Genomic DNA, 20,238 nt, shown 5'->3' on the forward strand with positions numbered 1-20,238 from the left:
ATCTATAAATCGCGCATCAGGAACGAACTCCATCGAGAGAGGAAGATACCCAGGAAGATAATAATATGGTAATAAAGTATTTTTGTGACCGAGCCGGTCGATCCCTTTTCCCTCTGCATGCCAACGATCGAAATACGCTTGAAGGATCGCTCCGCGGATTTGGAAAAAAAGTTTTTTATTCAGTCTCGGAGCCTCAAGCTCCATCTGTCGGTGAAATGAAGTCTGCAGCTGGATGAAGCTGTCAGTTCTCGAGGGAGCACCTCAGTCCATTGTTGTTCGCATGTAGTTCTTTCCAGAGGGGACTTCTATTTTCTTGATGCCCGTGGGGAAGAGTTTCGGGATTTCATCCTCGGTGACCGTCGGCAGCACCATGCACGGAGTTCCTTTCTTCCAGTTGGCGGGGGTAGCGACTTTCCGGGTTTCGGTGACGATCAGCGAGTCCATAGCGCGGAGAACCTCACTGAGAATTAATAGAATAATCAGCTCAAAGTTGGAGGAGGAGAGGGACTCAATGTCAGTCGGACAGAATGAAGCAACGCTATTCCGAGAATGATTTACACCCGTCTGGGACGAAATCCATTCTCATGTCGAATCGTGGCATGCAGCGAAAACTTACTCAAAGTTCCGGCCGGTGGTCGCCGGGTACAGCATCGAGAGTTTCATTTTACGATCTTTCCCTATCATGAAAACAGCTCGACAGGTCAAAGGAATCCCTTCCGCGTCTTTTTCCTCGGGATCCAGCATTCCGAGCAGAGTTGCGATCTCCCGTTTCTCGTCGGCGATTATGGGGTAAGGGAACGGACCTTCCGGCAATTCGCCGAAGGCTTCGATATCCTGAAAAACATGAAAAATAATTTGATTCCTCGAAGAGTTGCTTCGTCGGAAGTTATGGTCTTGACTCCCTCGGGCGGCGCTTTCTCACCTTGATCCATCCGCGATGGTTTTCGACGGAGTCGCAGGATAAGGCGATTAGTTTCACGCCCTTGCTCGCAAAGGTCGGATGCAGCTGCGCGGCTCTCGCTAATTCGGTCGTACAGACCGGAGTATAGTCGGCGGGGTGCGAGAACAGGATTGCGTAACTGCAACGAACACGATCTGTGTTTCTGTACTCAGATGAAGATATTTCTCCGAAAACGTCCAGAGAGGTTCGCCAGATTTTTCCCCGTGCGCAATAGTTCCGACGTACTCAACTCGCGAAGAGAGATGATTGTGTCAATTGGAGCGCCTCCCATGAGGATTGTGAAAAAAATACTTTCGGAATTGACTATGCGTGAGTGATGGCCACTGGCCGGAGGGAGCGAGATGAGCTTCCGTATTCGAGATCCAAGAATTCCGAATCCATTTGCGAAAGACATATGAGAACAGGCGGTGCTTTTGAAGGGAAGCATCATCGCGGCTGCACTGGCTCGCTTCGAGTACTGATATCGAAGCTAGGACATTGGCATGCTCGGCGTTTCCAAAAAGCGCCGGGAGAATCGCGCGATCTGAGTGAGTGAGCCAATCGATCGCGACGCGTCGAGACGGTAGCGGCAGTGATACTGAGAGTCGACCTTTTGGTCCGAGCGACCTCCCCGAATGACTCATCCATTGAGAGATGTAACCAACTCTTATTGAGTTAGATTCGGATGCGAGTACTAGTCTGATCGCACGACCGGTACGGTACGTGCCGACTTTCGAAGTCGTGACTCTCTCCGTCAAGGCCGCGCGTCTGGTACTTGATGTTTGAATGATGCTGATTCGCCGGCGGCTGTGAAGTGTCGGCATATCTCAAGGAGCCGATTCATTCGAAAACGGCTAGGGGAAAGTCTCCCTGTGGAGTCACGTTCGGATCCGCGCATGCAATCTCATCAAGTATACACCTGTTCCACGGGGAATCCTACGGGGAGGTTTGGGATACGAGACGATTGAGTCGAAAGCGATCTCCGATGCTGCAAAATTATGCTCTAGGGCAACGCGTAACGCGCTCATGATCCATGGAACCTGTCCTGAACGGAGCATCTGTCTCCCAGGATGTCCGCAAGGCACTTCCATTCCATTCTTTTATGCTTCGTTGACTCGATGAAAAAGCATCCCTCCGGAATCCCGGATCTCGTTCCCGAGTACATGGAATATTATTCAACCCTCGGGTGTCGGGTGGTACCCTAACTCATGAAGAAATCAGTTCCAGCGAACATCATCGAGTTCTGGGGTGGCTGTGGAATTATATTATTCAACGACGCGACGTCGGTAAGAATTGTTTCGGAGTCTGCCACATCAGGCTTCGTCAGATATATATCCGAGCGGAGTCGAGCAGAGGCGACGGGCGGTGCCCCAAAAACCATCGAGAGGAATTCTGTCTGTTTCTCTCTGCGAGGGTACCATTCTGACGAGCCGCGTAAGCGGGCCGGATGACCAAAGGGAGCGCGCTCCATAGAAAATTGAAGCGAGCGGTTCTGTTTGTCAGAGGGAGACGATCTCGGAACGCTCCTCCATGAGACATGATTTCACCATATGTATACTAAGTGAGACTCGGCGATCAGGAATATTGTGGTGGCAACGCGATCGGCCCACTCCGTCCTCACGAAGTACACGATGACGTCGAGCTCACTCGGTACTCACCTTCCGTCTAACCAATCGTGGAACATGAAGTCACCCTCTGTCGTGTGACACTTGAAGTTGGGAAAGTCGTCGCCGAGATTCAGAGGTCCCATCGCGGAGCGTGACTTGACTGGTCCCGAAGTCAAACAAAGAGTCTGCCGTTCACGTTTACGGCGACCGGCGAAGCTGCAGACGCTTATAGCGCGCAGACAGCTCCTCTCCACTGAAAGGGTCTCGCGTCAGTCTCTGAAAGAGGGATGGATGAATGCTCCTGTATATTCATTCGGAATGGGACGTTCCTTTTCATCGAACGAAAATATTGTCCGGGATCTCTTTCACGTGTGCAAGGGTGAAAATTACTGAAATCGAGAATTGAAGAGAGGTAGTCTCGAGTCTCGAGTACGACCAACCGCATACCCCGTCGGGTGCTAGAGCTGCTCCCCGCGACGCCACGGAGAACGAGCCGAGCTCTCATCGTCGCTCCGCGACTCCAAGAGGACCGGCACTTGTCTCCTCTCTTATTTGAATACTGCCCCTGGAGCCGCGGTTGAGTGAGGATCGTTCCCGGGATGCATTATTTGACAACACAAAGAACAACGCCGCGCTGCCGGAAAACAAAGACCTGTGCCATCCTTCTTCTGAACAGATTGACGTTTCAGAATGCTTTTTCTGATGCTTTCGTTCGTATGTAGTCGCCCAACGAGGGTGCAGCCGCATGAGAAGCCTCACTGGTTCGCTGTACTCACCCGACCTTGAACGAGTCAAACCTTTATTGGGCTCGGCTACCTTTGGAATATTTCTCGTATCGAACACTATGCTGAGTAAGCCATGAATTGAAAGAGGTGAAGGATTGGTGAGATTGGGTTGTGGGAAAACTGATGAGAGAAACCTCCTCAGAACACGTGGCGGAAGCGAGGGCGCGAGAAGGTCCGCTCTTTCGCTCGACTTCTTCGTCGCCGTGGATCGCAGACTCTCCAGCTGCTTATACGAGATCAGGCTCTCAGATCGCTGCTGGAATAATTCAGGAACCAAAACCTCGAGCACAGTCCGATCGAGGACGGGCCCCGCCTTTCTCAATGGAACAATTTTTCCCCACGCTCGTGGGGGTAAGGAGAGTGGATTCATTCCTCCAGAGAAGTAAAACTCCGTGATTTATTTAAAAACTTGAATGACATGGGTTCGCTCTTGAATGGAGTTCGATTCGGAGCTCAGAGCAGCCGATAGCAACTATATCTTCCGCGAGCGTGCTCCACGCAGAACTAGCAACTCTCGTAACGGAGTGTTCGAGCTTCTTAGGAAGCAGCAGATAGAGTGATGAGGTTGCTGGCTCTGGGAGATTCTTTACCCCTCGATGAATATTTAGTAACAATGGGTTCGCTTGATAGCGTGCCTCCCTGTGAATACTGACTCAATACATGTCAGCCTTTTCCTTACATTTAGCATGTACTTGTGTAAGTCATATAATCATCTGTCTTCGTCGTCTTGTACATCCTTATTCGATAGAATATTTCAACGGTATTTTGTAGCTGTCCGATAATCGTATCCTTCCACACGGTTTCAGTCACTCCACACCACGACAATGCATAAAATCTGGGTATTCCATCGGTGACATATTCTCGTTTGCTGACGAGTCCCGCAAGACGGAATTTCGATTCTGACCTGTCATCACAAATGATCACGAGCCCCCCCTCCCCACCGCTCCGGGAGACCCAGCAGCACATGATGTACCCGCGCGCTTATAACTGACGGAACTGATTTTTTTAAGCAATCAATCGCGAATATATCTCCGAGAGTCCAATGAATAAATCAAACGAATAATAGTTTAATTACCGAGCAGCGAAACCGGTCATTCATATTCTCAGGGAATTAGCTAACAGACCGCTAAAAAGAATTAACGCTCGTGAGGTGTGGGGAACGATCTGCTGTCAATACTATAACAGCATGGATTGTATTTACACGAAGAGACCACCAACGAGAAGCCAGTCAGTCAGTCTGTCAGACCAAGCGGAACAAGTATCAGATGGCAGGCAGAGCTGCCTGATTGCTAGCATATTTTCTCTCGGTAACAACTTCGAATAAGATGACACCAACGAGGTTTAAATGCGACCACGCATAAATGGCGTGATCAAACGATAGCGGATAACTAAATCAACAAGAGACGCAGCAGGTGTAGTGAAGCTCTCCCTCTGAGATAGGAACAACAAATGTTTCCCGGGACCGTTTCAGATCCTTGCTCGGAGGTTTAAGGCGCTGTACTTTTCTATCACAGTACTTCTCTGATAATAATAAACCCAGCGCGGGAGAAACAGGATAGGCCATTCAGCGCTGGGTATCACTCCAAACAGGTCTTCGCGATTCGACCATAGCGGGTTAACCTTCGTCCGAGGCTCCCTGGTTGGCATTGTACTACATGACAGAGCAGTTCTGTAAATAAAAAAGAAATGAAATAATTCAGTTGAAGTCATCCCTCACCTCCCTCACATGAATTTAGAGTTTGGAAGCATGGGAATTCCCGCATGAAAGTTGAAAGTTTTGTCAACGCTCAAGTATATGAGCATAAGTGTTTCAGATGTGAAAATGCGGAGCGGACGTCACTCGAGTCCTCGACGAATAGGGGAACACGTCCGAGCGGGGGAGAATAAAGGCGGGAATTCATTTTGGAAAAGCTTCGATGGGGAAAATCCCGGAGAGCGACCGGGGAAGGTCTTCGAGTGCAAATACCCAAGGTCGGCGCCTAACATGCAGAATCAGAATTTCAACAAAAAAAAGTTAATTACAGCTCAAGCTGAGAGATTGCGGAATACAGTCGAATCAGTTAACATTGTCCGAATTCAAGCAATCCCAAAGTCGTTCCGGCAGGAGGCAAGAGGCTCTCGAGTTCATTACGTTCATCTCGAAGAAGCGGATCAGTCGGACGGAGCCGATCGTGGCCTCAGGAGGTTATTTTTCTCCACTCAGAGTTGAGAGTAAATTCAAGCGAGTCTACCCGATAATATTCTGTCCTTAAAGATGACACTTTGCCTCTGGGATTTGTTTGCCTTTCTCTCAGAGAAACTGCAACGTTCGATAAAGAGTCATGACAATGTTAAGAAACAAACAAACCGTCTGCGCACAAGAATATCTAGTCCCCGGAAAACCTAAAGACTAACCGATTTTTTCGAGTTCGACGCATTACTACCGGTCGGACTGCCGGATTGAGGAGGTCGCGACTCCGGTTTCGGGTCTCGAGGCGCTTCGGCTGGGGGTCTTCTCTCGCCTTCCGCGCGGGGAGTAGTGACTTCCGTAGGGGTGGAAGCAGGCGCGGCGGCGCTCGCCGCCTGCTCTTCTTCTTCCATCTGCATTTGCCGAGCTAGTTGCTCGTCTTGTTCGATTTGTTGTTCGCGACTAAGTTGTGGCGGTGTCTGACCGAAGTCCCCGTCGGTGAATTGACCGTCGCCCTCGACATTCGTTAGAGATTCCCACACTACCATGTGTTCGGTGAGGAATCCCTGGTCAGTGACCAATTGGTATAATTGATTCTACAGACGGAGGATAATGAATTAAGTCGAGCCAAAATTCCGAGATGATCGGTCATGGAGTCGCAACATTCGGATTTGATGAGGAACTCGAATGTTTCGGGTGAAATACCGGGAGAGCCCGCGGATCCGGTAGTGAAATGCTTACATTGTGCTTCATCAGGGTGCTGAAATGATTATTGCGGAATAGCACGGCCAACTCGTGGTCTTTCATGGTTGCCAAAAGCTGTCGGATACCGAACATCGTGAGTTGCGACGCCGTGCGCTCCAGGAAGTCCTCACATATTAGAGCTGCGAATGTAGGCCTATTGTTTAAAAAAACGATATCGAACTGAGATTTTACCGAATTCATTCATCGGGGAGGGGATTCCCACCTTGCGCCATTCTGACTTGGTCATCCGAAGTCTTTTCGTTGATTATTTTTTCCACGAGCTGGTTATAACTTAGTTTCCCTATGGTCTGACTCATCTCAGCTTCCTGGGGGTCCACGAGCCAGCCATGATACAACGGAATTTGCAAGTGATCGAAGACTGTGCATTCGGGTGTGTACTCGAAGTCGCGCACACTGGAAACGGAAAGTCGTCGATGAGAGGAGACCCAGAGGAATGCCGGGAAAAAAGACTCTGGTCTCGTTTCGGAGCGGGGAAATCCCAAAAACGGATCAAAAATACTTCTCGACTCACCCCGTGAAGCGCACGTTGACGTCTAGACCTGTTTGCAATTTCGGTAGGATCGTCATAGCGTCGTTCATATTTTGCTCGTAGTTAAGTTGCGCGCTTTCTGACAAGTCCCTGTGAATGGAGGAGGAGGAGGGAATAAATCACCCAAGATCCGGTATCAGGGCATCGGATCAAAACCGAGCAAAGAGGAAGGACAGAAAAAGGAAGAAAGGAGAACTATAGCAGAGAATGAGGGAATGTGTAGAGCAGAGGGCGATCGCCAAAAATTCGGAATTGCTCGTGATTGATAACTCACTTGGGCATCGCAGCGAGCATTGCATCTCCCAAATATTCCATAAGCTGATCGGCAGTGATAATTTCGACCATTGGGGGCAGCTGAACCAGGCCTCTCAGGATGAGCAGATTGATAATGGCCAGTAGAGGACACGGCCCATTCTCATTCTGGGTTATAATGGGGTATTTGACCCCACTCAGATGGACCCACTTGATGTGGTAGGCACTTTGACGAGGCGATTCCGCCATGTCTTATTCTGAAATGATCTGTAAAGGAAACGGATCTCTATAACCTATTGAATCACCCATCTACCGGTCTATGACCGACCTGTCACATCTTATTCCGTACCATGCACAAGAAACACAGAGACCTTCACTCCAGGAGAGCATCGCTAAGAATGCTCGACATTGAAGCTTGAAAAAGAGAAATCTCGGATCACTGAGCCTCAGGGGCTGCACGAAGAGAATAGAGGCCGAGTTCCGACTGACAAACAATTCCCCGAAGTCACGACGACCGAAGATGATGAAATCTCACGATCGAGGAATTTCTGGTTTACGGATCACCGAAGCAACAAGCACCATTCTTTTTCAGAAAACACTCTCAAGTCCGAGCGTCTCGTCATCGGAAGAATCTCATTGGCCCTTCATCAAACTTCAAGTGATCTCATCCACTGGGACACCCATGGGTCGCTTAGAGAAGAAGCCCTGCCAGAAACCATAATACCATCGAAATGGAAATGGCCCTCCGAATCCTCGTTTTACTCCTGGCGCCAACAACGTGAGTTAAAATGAATCTCTCGACCGAATACAGATCGGAACATTCTCAAGTTTCAAAAATTCGATAGATCGTGAGCTGGAGCTTCTGTTCCGCCAGCATGCCATACATCAATCCTATGTTTGCTCGTTAAGATGTAGTTCCCAATACCGAGCAGTTCGACCGTAAAGACCTGAATCGATGGAGCCGTTCGAGCAGATTTCATCTTGATGCAGGAGATTGCAGCGTCAACCGACCGTATATGTCAAGGTGCTGTGTGTCCCTCGTTGGCTCGGAACGACAATACGAAAAACCGAACGAGCACCTACACATTCTATGCTCGAGCCTCCGTCTGGTTGACAAAACCATACGGTGACTCAACGACCAGGTGAGCAAGTTACGTAGAATGTCGCGGACTCGCTTGTGTCAGTAGAAGTAGTAGCAGAATTTTCTCGTAGAATGAGCTAAGCAATGACAGTCGATTGAGGAAGCGAGATAGTACGGAATCAAAGAGAGAGACATCTTGAGAGGGAATCCCACGTCGCAACCTCATTCGGGAACCTCACGCGTAAAGCTAGAGGATCAGAAAACCGAGAACTGACCTTTTCGATACGGAGTCTTGTTCACAGCACTCATATAATCGGCATTAATCCCGACGACTCGAGCGTGACGGCAGGTCGAGCTCGTCAGGTAAAAGAGTCGCCAGTCGACAACACGAGAAAACAAGAACTACTGTTTGGGAAGTGAATATCGTAACTTTGTAAATACGCTAAGCGCCGAGCGGTTCGACAGAGCGCGGGCCGTGTCACCAACTAGATCTCTTCCCCGAATTCGACTCTCGCTCTTGGAATACTTGTACAATCGGAAAGACAAGAGGATCGCAGTCAAAACTAAAATCGAAGTCCGCCAATACCCCGGATCGAAGTTGACGATTATCACGTTAGGCGGCACGCTAATTCCAGAGCTGGTCCCACCCAGTGGTTGTTGCAGGGACTTCACGGCTCGCTCTGTCAGCTGTCAAACAGTTCCAACTCGAGTGTGTGTGGGCGTTCTCTCAGGAGTATCTCGGATAAGAATTCCCAGGTGAGCCGTTCGAAAACTCTGAAGGCGAGTCCGGTACCAGAGAGAATCTCGAGAGAAAGGCCGGAGTGTTGGAAACGTTTTCCGGCGGGAAACATTCGCTGCTCATCTGAAGCATCGCTCAGATTCGCGCACGATCGGATTGTCCCGCTTCAATGGAATCATTGCTGCCGAATTCATCATGAAGCGACGCTCCTCCGTCTGAAGTTCAGCTGGAGTCTGCTGAAGAGCACTCCTCGAGTTCATCATGGACTAGGAGCGGATGAAAATCGGCAGCAGGTGTTTGCAGTCACGACTGAAGTCGGTAGATGTTCATCAAGCGAAAGACAGACAATTGACGAGATCAAGAAGGCTTGTTCGGAGGGATAATTTATCAGTTCTGCCGGTCGGATCCCCGTCTCAGCTCTTGTGATCCCAACGAGAGTCGTGCACGGACAGACACTCCTGTTCGCCATTCCTGCGAGCATCGGAGTGGTGATGCATATTCATGAACGCATGAGCGAGTCAAGACGGAAGCGGAATGGGCCCTCAATGGGATCGAGGTCATGCCCTCCCAGTTTATCGGTCGGACATTCCGCCGTTAATCACGAGCGAAAGATAAAATTCCATCGACGATTCCCTCGGTGTGACATTAGTATTTATTAAGCGTCACCTAGCAGATCGTGTGAACTCGAATGATCAGGCCCATTCAACACTTTTCGAAGCTCCTGGTCTTTTGAAGGGAAGCTGTCATGAGAGAGCTACTGACGTATCGCTCACCATCAAGCAAAGAGAGAAGGTTCCCGACAAAGCGTGAATGCCGGAGGGCTCCCGCGGCTGGCTCCTGCGAAGGGTGCGGAATGAGCTGAGAAGCTCTCCGAACGAATCAGCGTCGTTTTCTCCCGGTGCAGGGAACTCCCTCGAGGTCCTATGGGACGTCGCTTCGCACTCTAGAAAAGTCAGCCGTCATAGCGGTGAACGGGGAATGAAACTTGAACTCTCACCTCATTACCGGAGCTCCACGCGACAACGCCTGCGGTTGTTTCCGGCTGATTGTGAGCTGAGATTTGAAAGTTGTCTGGTTGCCACCACACAAATAAACTTTCTCAATGCGATAGAATATTCGGGATTCCTGAGAATAGTGTTCGAGGAAAAATAGCGGATGACGTCATTCTTCTTCCCGAGACAACGCCCGAGCGCTTTCTCGGGATTCTGACCCTCCAGTTGCCCCGGATTTCGGGAAACGTAATCCAACGAATGGAGACTCCGATCTGCAACAAAGAGCTTGAGGGATCCTTCGCGATCGGAATCTGATTTTGATTGCCTTCGCCAATGACTTCCGTCCCTACCGAATGCGCTTATTCCCAGTGTATCTCTTGCGCAAGCGAGGGTCAAGCTTGATACAATTCTAGAGCTCCCTCGTTACCGGTGACGGAGGAGGGGATGAATCTTGGATAATCTTTAATCATAGAGACGATTCGGAACCAATGACAGTGCTGGTGACCTGGGATGAGGAATCATGGGTGGATACATTTTCCTGGGTATTTAGGGAGGAGATCGCCCATATCAAGAAGCGACTGAGTGAGACGAAGCTGTGCGTGGAAATCTGAGTCGTGCGGGAGATTGGTCATACCTGATGGAATATTCTTCTTGAGAACCGCGTCTCCCTCTCATCTGCAGGATCCATGTCCCCATTAGTCTCGTATGCTGAGCATCAGTTTCCGTGGGAAGCATGTTTGAACAATCCATGTATCGCGAGCGAGGACAGACACGAACAGGTTGAGGAGGAACCGGTTTTCCGCTGGATTGGCTGATGAGCTCTCAGAGAAAATCCCATCTCCTGCGATACTAGAGCTGCCGAGCCAATCAAATTTATATTCCGTCTGCCTTCGCGATAGAAATATCCCACCGTCAACAGATCACCTACTTGAGTCCACCATCTGCTGGAGTCAAACGCGACTTCTCCTCCTCGCCTCGTCGTCCACGACCTTTGCTGAACGAGATGAAATCGAAAGGGCCAATCTATCGCGGGCATAATTTGCGAGAGCAAGCGATCAAAGTTCCTCGTCCGGATGCGTGGGTTTTCTCTCAGACTTTGTCCTCTGGTTCATATCCGTGAGCAAAAGCCCGGGATTCAAACTCCTTCGGGAAGCATCGGGAACTCGACATTTCCATCTAATGAACCATGGATTGTACCCCCTACCCCTCGAGTGTCTTCTCCCTATTTCGATGCGACTACTGGACCCTTTGTTCCGGGGAATCTCCAACTCTCATTGTGGATGTCTCAGGCTCTGGTCTCTGGATGACTCCCTATGACCTGCCCCGCGAGTTCACGGGAGAAAGTCTTCAGGAAACGATACTTCCGTCCGTTCCTCCATGCATCATGTTCTACACTCCGGAAAAGGAGAACTGGGGCATGGAGGGACTCAAAATCCCCGGCGGTTTTTCGCTAAGGCTGAGAAGAAACATCGTACAAAGTTAATGAATGACATCACTCATATGTTTATTTCCCCCCGAAGATATGCGCTTCAAATTCTGCGGCGATCTTGACTGTCCAGATTGGCTGCTGGCCGCCATATCCGATCTCGCAAAGCTGAGCTCGATAAAGGTGAGTTCCCGAGGAAAATTGCATGGAGCAAGAATGGAAACGTCGGAAACGGATGGACCTCGTGCGTTCGAGAATCAGCGTCCGTCGGTGCTCCTGACAATCGGAGCGTCGCGGAGAAACGGAACGACGCGGGAAGCGTAAGGGTCTGAAGAATGTACCGGAGCCGAGTTGGCGGGCAGAGATGCTAATGAAATCCCCAATCTAGTAAATAAGTCGGGAAAGTAGCACGCGAGGCCCTCACTCACCCTGCTCGGGGTGGGGTGGGATGGAAGTTGGAAGACCCGCTTTTGAACTCACCTCTGAATCTGCGGAAATAGCAGCGCTTAATTGATGCGCGAACAAGCCCAGCCATTCCGCGCCGATGGAAAAGTGTAGGACGAAGAAATATTGCGGAGCATGGTCATTTCTTGAAATTCTTCCGCTCACCCGGGAGATTTATTCGAGGGGGATTTTGGGGATGTCAATTCAATAAGCAATCGACGTGCGCGCTCCTCCCGATCCCCTCGTAAAGGCAGCTGTAATTAGCGATACCGCATGTGTTGGAAATAGCCTACAAATCACGGTCTCGGCTTCCAGGTTAGGTGGGGAGCGAATTTCCTCGCGCAGTGCATCGCAGACGGCCTGACCAATGAAGATGGATTGTCTCGCGCCAAAGACAAGCTAGACAAACTTGAGCCTGAAGCCGTGTCAGCAATAAACGAAATACTGACTCTGGCCACTCGGTAAGTGGCCCGGATTCGGCTCCCGATCGTTCAGACAGTTTCAGCAGTGGACTATCCTCATCGGGATCTGATCCACGCTCATCGGTTCCCAATTAGATGACTGGATAGGATTCCGTTCCGTGACTATGTTATACCAGAACCTAGAGGGGATCGGAGGAGGCTCCGAGCCGCAGCTCTAGCGGGAGAATCCAGATTTCCTGCAGCCGTTTCCCCATTCGGCGAAAGAAGCACCTTGTAGGGGCGGCGGCTCGCCCAAGGTTCACGCACGGCAGCGGATATGTTGTCGTCGGCCGTGAGAAGAGGGAAATATTTGTGGGCAAACTCCGAATAAGATATAATCGCGACTAGGTAATATTCGCGGAAGACGATGCATTTGTCGCGACCGTCGCAACTGCGGGAACGAGCTCCTGGACTCGTGGCTCGAAAGCGAAACGATCCGGCTGCTGCCACTGATGACGGCTTCTGTGCGATTTTCCCAACACGCTGGGAACCCACAAGCGACACAATCGAACCAATTTTGTTTCTACGCTTTCGCCTGCCTCCCTCCGGATTTTTTCCCTCTCATTCGAGAGCTTTCTCGAACAGGCGCGGCGAGATCCTGATCGTTTGCGGAAACCAAATCTCTCATCGATCCCTCGGAGTCGAGAAGATTTCTATTTTCGGAAATCTCCACCGGGGACTGATCATCAGAAGGCAGATCATGGGCGGTTCTTCCGAAAAAGTGCATGGAAATCAGTTTGGTGAACCTCCGCTAGATCATTATGGTGAGGGGACATGGGTAGGCGGCGAGCTAAGCAACAGAAATGTTGACTTCAATGTTCGGTTTCGGTACGAAGTCTTCTGTTTTGTAATGTTCTTCTCCCCCCGAAACGTCAGTCGGAAACGTGTCAGTCGCTTCTCGCTGTGCAATGTCCGGAACGAGAAGCATTTTTATAGTTGGAGTGTTTACATTACAGAAATCAGGTGGAGGAAACAGCTCTTGTTGATGAGCTGCAGCAGCTGGGTCTGCCTCGAGAGCACTCGACAGCAATAGGCAAAGCCTATGCCGAGTGCAGAGCTCGAGCAGCGCAGAACCTTCGCGAGGTTTTCATACGACGGAAAGGATCGATATCCTTCAGGAAACAATGCATCGACGGTCAAGAATTCGTCGCAGCCCGGTTGGATAACGAGGACTTCATCATTCCGCTAGGTTTGGCAAAAATCCTACTCCAAGATCTCCGGGAAGCCCGGAAAATACTCGAAACCCACGAGAGCGGCGCCACATGAATCGTATCAGGCGTATCATTAGCTTTCCAGCGGACTTGAAAGAATTGTTGTTGAAAATAAAGTTTTTCTACTCACTTAAATTTCCTCCCGCGTGTTGTCTCCACCGCTAAGGCTACGAAAAGATTGTCGCAAACTTTTGCTGTATCGATCTTCATTCCGAAAAGGAGCAGAAAATGTTCCAGACAGCTTTATCAGTGATACACAATCCAAACCCATATGATCGACTCGTCTTCAACAGTTTCCGATATGCCTCTATCTGATATTGAATACGGAAGAGGAAAGCCGAATCTACTCCCTCGATCCGGCGTCGAAGTGCGGAGCACTGGTCGAGGAACTGTTCTGGTTTACCCTGGCTCTTTGAAAATTTCGAGCGAGGCGGGAATTCTACAAATTATCATCAGTCATTTCTCCTCGGAAATGATGCCGTCCCTGCTGGAGCCCCTTTGCCTCTAGCTCCGTCTGAGATCCGTCTGATGGGGCTTACGTCACTTGAGACCAGGCGGCCTCGTTTCAAAACTAGAAAATTCCAAAATGAAGTAAAAACTCGTTTCCCTTATCTCACTTGTCCCACACGTATCCCGCTGGTGACCACGATGTCACCGATACCACGTACCGCCAGAAAGTTCATTGCTCGTGTTTAGAAGACCACAGATGTCGACGTCGTGGTGGTAAAACACATGCTAATTTGCGACGTCTACGTGGAAGCTCCCTCGAATCACTGCCCACCGACGCCACTAACAGCGAGTACAGCTCGTCGATCGCGGCAACGAAATCAGCACATCCAGAAGTCCATAGAAAAACCTGAACCTGTCATAAAAACCACAATTGGTTTTGGCTTGTCCTCAATGCGGGAAGTATTCTGCTGGGGAAGCGATTATCCGTCGGGGGCCTTAAGGAGATTAAACGCGTTTTCTCCTGGAATAAATCACTCGAATAGAAAGCGGATGTTTCATAATGCTGCGCCGCGGAACCTGCAGCGTATCACAGAGCCCAATCCCATGGAAGGATACAAGTCGCAAGACCACCACATATTCCGGGATCATACGGGATTCATTCGTCTACGGGCAGATTTGAAATGCAGCGAGCGCAACAATCACGATATCTCTACAATAAATAATTATCTACTCCTTCTTCCCGTTTGATGTAAACGATCGTTACTGGGGTCCTGGAGCACGCGGGGAACTCCGCCGGGCATGTTGACATGTAGCCTGGAGAATACCTACATTCCCCGTCAACGATCCATCCCTCTTTCTGATGTGGAAAGTATAGATAATAAGTTTGCGGCGAGAGCTGCGCAACGGAGGCGATGGTAGCCCCGACGGAGCAGCGGTGCGTTTGACCCGTTACTTCTTTCAAACGGTGAAAGAGCAGCGTGCGGTGCTGCGCGATCCCGCGAAGAGCGCCGTTGAAAATGTGACAGCCTCGCGCCATTCACTCGCAACTGCATTCCGATCCAGAGCTCGCCATGACAGTGTCAACCGACGATTTGGATAAGAGTATCGTGATCACCTGCAACAATCGCGTCCGGAGAATCTGACCCCGAGCTCAAAACAGATACAAAATCTAAAAGTGCGCGAAGTCGTCACCCGGGAATAAGTGTCCGAAAAACGGATGGAGTAATCACGACGGAATTGCGGCGATAATTGAGGATAAATCAGCGACTCCATTCAGCTGGGAGACCGTTACTCTGAAGGAGGAGGGATCGAGGCAATCGGTGAACATGCGGGACTGAGTCGCTCGACCGACTCGCTGGGGGACCGAGGAGAGACTGACTGGATGACTTAGGAAACTCTTCAGCTGGTGAAGACCTTTCGCTTCGAGCGAGCAGCCCTTTCCCTCGTTGGTTGGTCGCTCGCTCGCTCGCTCGGTTCGTCTGCCCGTCCGTCCGTCTCTCGTAGAGCCCGTCTGGCTGCGCTGCCGAGGCTGAAGCGCCCTCTGGTCCATGGGCTAGAACCTCGAATAGCCTTCGCATCTCTCTCCACACTGCTAGCGGCTGTGTCACACCAGGCTTCCTCTACTCTCAGCTTGTTGGAAATAACAGCAGCAGTGAAGGCAGTTCGGCAGATTATCGACAGAGCCGAAATTCAGTGGCTTCAACTGTAGCAGTGCACCGAGTGGTGATCCTTTCCTTGCTGTGGAGTGCTAGAGCACAAGGCGTCATTCGAGGGAAAGAAAAAGCGCTTAGAATGTGATTAGAGCGACGACTCAACTCGTTATCGAGTCGCCAGCTCGAGTGTGTGTGCCCACGGGAACCATCGGCGGAAGTCTCGTCGTCTCGTCAATCGTCGTCGCCCCATCGGCTCCCGATCGGCACCGACCGTGAGGTGTCTGCTGCACTGAGGGGTCTGCAAAGAACCTCAGTAGTGATGTGCGACGAGTTCTCCATCGCTTGACGCTGATCGCGCTGGACGACGACGGCAGGACGGCGGAGACGGCGACAACGACGACAAGCATGGAACAAAAACCAACAAACGAACAACGCCTCTTCGACCGCGAGCCCCCAGCGCGTGGGCTGACAGCGCCGTCCCTCCTTAAGGCCGGTGTCCTGACTCTGTCGGGCACGAAGATGGCGTTGTTCGTTGCGGCTGTGCTCCTCTTCGAGAACTTCTCAGGTGAGTGACCGAAGGACTAAGTGACGGACTGCCTCTACGGATGCACGGAGATATTAGAAGAAAGTGAGAAATGAAGTCGTCCTGGGCCCCGACCTAGATCCGGACAGCCGACCGGGCAGTCAGCCCTCGCTGCCGTTTCTTGGCAGCGCCATGGGAGCCGAGGAAAGTTCCCTCCGTGACCTTGGAGAGTGATCTGACCCTAGGTCGAGGATTTGAGCGTTCTTTTTTCGCTTGATTTTCGGAATGGGGATCTCGATCTGAAAGCCTCCAGCCATCCGGGAGCTCGGGCAGTGCTGGCCGTGGCTGTCCACGTCGTCGATGCCACCGTCAACGACGAAGATGATGAGATACGTGTCACGTGTCCTTTCGCACAGTCGCCATATTAGGACGACATGGGGATGGTGTGCACTTTATCAAGTAGCCCCTCAGCCGAATAGGGGGTTCCTCCCTGATTTTCGGGATTTCCCCCTGCTCGGGGAAGGCTTTATCGTCCCGATGACGCTCCCGGCGCAAGAAAACCCTCCGCAGGAAGAGCAGCTCAGGATATTCGCCCTGAGTCCCGGAACCAGTTCAGCGGGAGCCGTTTTTGGGAAAATTTGCCCTTTCGATGAGTTTCGTTTTTTTTCGTTCGATTTTCGTCATCTGCATCTAATTGACGTACATCCCGATTTGATTGCGAGAGGATTTCACGCGGGCACGAACAAGCCTGCTCGCCGTCTCCCGATCGAAAATTCATGGGACAGTCTCCACCTTCCGACGTGCTGCTCCGCACCAGCACGGAATGTCATCAAGCCCCGTCGAAATTCGACCCGAAAACTACGCGCCGATGTGCAATGCCTTCAACCCCCGAGGAGGACATGAAGTCATCATCTCTCGGGCACATGAGCATGAATTTATGCGGAGGCGAGGTCAGCGCGGTAGATGGGGAACCCCTGGAGTGCAATATCCGCGGATAAATAAGGAACTACCGAGGGAGCGATTTCACTTGCCTCGTTCACCTTCTCAGTCGGGGTTGGAAGGTCTCAAACTGTACCGGACGTAATCCGGACTCGAGTCCTTGAGGGGGTGTAGCTCCAAGATCGAGCATGAATTCGGAACCGGATGCTGCGCTCTATCATGGGGCAACGGTGCTTCGCAAAGACAAATCCTTCCGCTTCCACGTCCGCTGATGAGCATTCGACGTATTTTTTTTGCATATAACATACACAGATGGATTTGGTCCGAAAACCGCTTATCAAGCATGGGAAGCAGCTGTCCGGCGAAAACGAAGCCATGAAGACGTCCGTGTTGACTGTTCCTTTCTGTGACAGCCACAGGGAAATCATCCATCCACGCGGTCGGTCGGCCGGCCGGCCGAGCGACGACGAATAAACGAACGGCCGGACGGAAGCACGAGCATTTTTGATAGGAAACAAAAACGAAACAACATGGGAATCGTCGCTGTCGTCGACTCCGTCGATATTGTGAGCAAAGCGCAGCGGCGGCAGGAGCAGCAGGAACCAACGAGGCAACGATCGAGCGGAGTTTGCGCACTGGACCGTGCGCTGCGTGATGATCACCGGCGGAGAAGACAGCAAATGTTCGCGAATTTCCCCGCGGCAGACAATGTGGAGCTCATCGAAGGCTCCTCGGTGACTTCGTTAACGATCGACGATGACGACGACGTCATCGCTCAAAACCGACTCGGTGTGCGCACTCAGGTCCCAACGAACTTCGAACACGAGATTCTGGCCCTCGTCCACTATTAAAAACGTTCGTACGTCCGTCGAGGTCCGCGTCTATTGAAAGCTGAGCTCTTTTGAAGACTGACAGCCCGATTCGACGGCAGCAGCTTTGTTCCCATTACTCGAGAGAATCCGAGAGCCTAGGGGACAGCTGTTCGAGGTGCAAGACGAATGACCGGAAAACTCGCGGCTAAACGGCAGATATCGCAGGATTTTACTCGCTGAGCTGTAGTTTCCACACGAGAAGCCGGACTTAACTTCACGATGGCACAGGCGGATAGCGGTCGGGCATCGAGGGAATCCTTTGATCCCTTGGATAGTCTGATTCTGAGACAGGTGCAACTAAATCGCAGATGAACTCGTCCGGGCGGAGGCCTAGCCTTCGCGTGAGTAGGCTTCGCGTGGATTCGCGTGGATTCGCATGGCGATTCCGTTCCGGGGAGGTCCAGAACTCCGACAAGAAAATCGCTCGAACGAAACCACCTGATATCAGGCATTTCTTGCTTTTCCTAGTGTCAGGTGCGCTCGATGCTCTGAGCTCGAGTGCTTTCCTGAGAGCTACATCGGAAACTTCTGTGCCCCCGTCCCTGCGTCCTCCAAGACAGGCCCGAGGCGGAGGGATCGAATTTTTCTCTTCCTGTGTCGATGACACGTTTTCCTATTCTCAGATTCTCCGGCGCCCATGACTTTGAATCGTAGCGCCTACCATGATCCCTCATGGCTCATGGTCCATCATTCTCCTCGGTTTGATGTTGAATGTTCTCCTTTCGATCCTCGCTGAATTCCGTCTTCAATTACGATCCACGGGAACGCGAAACAACCCATTCGAAAGCAAGGCTCATTCGATCGGGCTGTCCGACTGCATTCAACGGACTAGAGCGGCATCTCATCCTGCTGCGGTCGAAATCGCGTAAAGCTCCGTTTGTGATTCGGAAACACGGATGCATTCACAGTTCTACCAGCGGTTTGGAATGACGGACGCGCAACCGACTGAAACCGTGGCGCATTGTTTTGTTGTTCTTGACGGTTTTTGTGTGCGCCTTTTTTTGTGCACGGGGCTCCTACCTCGGGTGAAGATTCCGAGAGCCTTATCACGTTATCACCAAAGAACCATGGGAAGCCAATCGATTCATTGGTCAATCAACTGAAATTGCGAGATAGGGAATAGACCGGGGCATATCTCAACCGAATGACCGAACAGGACCTGTTCGGCCTCCATTCTGTTGCTTGAAGGTTCCGGATTGTTGTTCAGTTCTGCCGGTCCACGGCACTTATATGCAACAAATGAAGCCGACGCGGTTCCGCGTGCATAGAGTGCGAGATCGTGTGTGTCACGATCTTAGAGCTCACGAGACCGCTGTGCACGTGCTAGCTGCCGAGTGTGAGTCATCGGCCTGCTCGTAGCTCTCTCGCTATCTGCCCGTGCGGATAAACATTGAATGTAGTATTTTACGAACGGATGGATGGTCGTGGTCTGCACGTTTTTTTTTCGTAGACCATCCGTGTGGAACTCTGATTATGATATCTGTTTTATCGTAAAGGCGACGTTTTTCGCGCGTACCGCAGCTCCTAATGGGGAAAAATACCGAAGAAAAATCGCAATAAAAGTCCTAAAAGTTAAATGCCACATTCGCCTGAGATGAGACGACGTCCCAGGTCAATACTGAATGTTTCCTCCTTATACACGCACACGTGTCTGATGACGAGTCGATGAATAGACAGAATACAGAAGGCGTATTTCTGGGTCATCAGTAGCCAGAGCCGATGACGGTCTTCTTTCAGCGAAGCTTCTTGGCTCTTCGAATATCCGGGCGGCTCGGTACGCTGCAGCAGCATCACCCCGATTCGATCCCGGCCTTCTCGCTGAACTGTGATGGAGACCGAGCTCCCGTCGTTGGGATGCGAAACTCTCCTCTGGGAACGTGGGAATTAGATTCCGCGGATTCAAATGGATCAGTTCCGTCCCAATCGTGCCACAAAAATTACCTCACGAGGAACGTTGGCAGAAATTAACGCTTCAACGAGCCAATTGGTTCTGCGTTGCTCCACGGAAAACGTGAAATAGACTGCTCGAGCTCCGGCCGAAAGGGATACCCCCGGTTTCCAGGTCTGACCCTTCGAGCTCGCAGAACAAAACGCCGAGTATCCTGCGATCGCAATGCGTAGCGCACTTGAGGCCGAGTCGATCTTTCTCTTCAAATAGCCGGTCGGCTACGTTCGTTCCGATCAACTCGTGAGCAACAACTCTGTGGTCTAGTTAAACAACGTGACTCTGCCGTGTTGTTTACCTTTGCCGGCTCGAGTCAGCGCTCCGGTCGAGGTGGCTCTGAACGCGTAATGATGGCCGTCGTTGGGATCGCGGCAGATTCGATCGCCGCGCGCCGTATTAATTGATTGATCCCCGCTGTTCGAACGTCTTCTGGAGGAAATGTTCCCTGCATACACCGC

The 20,238-nt window shown here is 51.1% G+C and overlaps 3 protein-coding genes across 3 annotated transcripts; 1 reads left to right on the forward strand and 2 right to left on the reverse strand.

Annotated features, from left to right (window-relative positions):
* Window positions 1–158: 158 nt before the first annotated feature.
* Prx6a (Peroxiredoxin 6a) lies at window positions 159–2,812 on the reverse strand. The gene is made up of 4 exons (XM_003748181.2): window positions 2,599–2,812; window positions 923–1,079; window positions 617–834; window positions 159–460 (listed from the first exon to the last, which is right to left on the reverse strand). Exons 1-4 carry the CDS (start codon window positions 2,688–2,690, stop codon window positions 262–264), a joined length of 666 nt encoding a protein of 221 aa, XP_003748229.1. The 5' UTR covers window positions 2,691–2,812; the 3' UTR covers window positions 159–261.
* Window positions 2,813–5,622: 2,810 nt separating this feature from the next.
* On the reverse strand, window positions 5,623–8,537 carry LOC100904106 (ubiquitin carboxyl-terminal hydrolase MINDY-2). The gene is made up of 7 exons (XM_003748215.2): window positions 8,402–8,537; window positions 7,068–7,312; window positions 6,776–6,883; window positions 6,467–6,657; window positions 6,241–6,383; window positions 5,727–6,095; window positions 5,623–5,631 (listed from the first exon to the last, which is right to left on the reverse strand). The coding sequence occupies exons 2-7, from the start codon at window positions 7,292–7,294 to the stop codon at window positions 5,623–5,625; spliced, it is 1,047 nt and encodes a 348-aa protein (XP_003748263.1). The 5' UTR covers window positions 7,295–7,312; window positions 8,402–8,537.
* A 146-nt stretch (window positions 8,538–8,683) lies between these two features.
* LOC100898865 (COMM domain-containing protein 4) lies at window positions 8,684–13,528 on the forward strand. The gene is made up of 4 exons (XM_003748182.2): window positions 8,684–8,882; window positions 11,378–11,466; window positions 12,043–12,188; window positions 13,145–13,528. The coding sequence occupies exons 2-4, from the start codon at window positions 11,380–11,382 to the stop codon at window positions 13,452–13,454; spliced, it is 543 nt and encodes a 180-aa protein (XP_003748230.1). The 5' UTR covers window positions 8,684–8,882; window positions 11,378–11,379; the 3' UTR covers window positions 13,455–13,528.
* The last annotated feature ends 6,710 nt before the right edge of the window (window positions 13,529–20,238 follow it).

This window comes from Galendromus occidentalis, unplaced genomic scaffold (assembly GCF_000255335.2).
Source record: "Galendromus occidentalis unplaced genomic scaffold, Mocc_1.1 scf7180000077529, whole genome shotgun sequence".
In the NCBI taxonomy this organism is placed as follows: Eukaryota; Metazoa; Arthropoda; class Arachnida; order Mesostigmata; family Phytoseiidae; genus Galendromus; species Galendromus occidentalis.

Coding starts and splice junctions, on each gene's coding strand:
- Prx6a (XM_003748181.2), bottom strand. CDS start 2,690: ATGGGACCTCTGAATCTCGGCGACGACTTTCCCAACTTCAAGTGTCAC. Junction 1,080..2,598: donor CACGATTGGTTAGACGGAAG/GTGAGTACCGAG, acceptor TGTTCGTTGCAG/TTACGCAATCCTGTTCTCGC. Junction 461..616: donor ACCACCGGCCGGAACTTTGA/GTAAGTTTTCGC, acceptor ATTAATTCTCAG/TGAGGTTCTCCGCGCTATGG.
- LOC100904106 (XM_003748215.2), bottom strand. CDS start 7,294: ATGGCGGAATCGCCTCGTCAAAGTGCCTACCACATCAAGTGGGTCCAT. Junction 6,884..7,067: donor ATGCTCGCTGCGATGCCCAA/GTGAGTTATCAA, acceptor CTCCATTCACAG/GGACTTGTCAGAAAGCGCGC. Junction 6,096..6,240: donor GCACCCTGATGAAGCACAAT/GTAAGCATTTCA, acceptor CTCCGTCTGTAG/AATCAATTATACCAATTGGT.
- LOC100898865 (XM_003748182.2), top strand. CDS start 11,380: ATGCGCTTCAAATTCTGCGGCGATCTTGACTGTCCAGATTGGCTGCTG. Junction 11,467..12,042: donor CAAAGCTGAGCTCGATAAAG/GTGAGTTCCCGA, acceptor CTCGGCTTCCAG/GTTAGGTGGGGAGCGAATTT. Junction 12,189..13,144: donor ATACTGACTCTGGCCACTCG/GTAAGTGGCCCG, acceptor TTTACATTACAG/AAATCAGGTGGAGGAAACAG.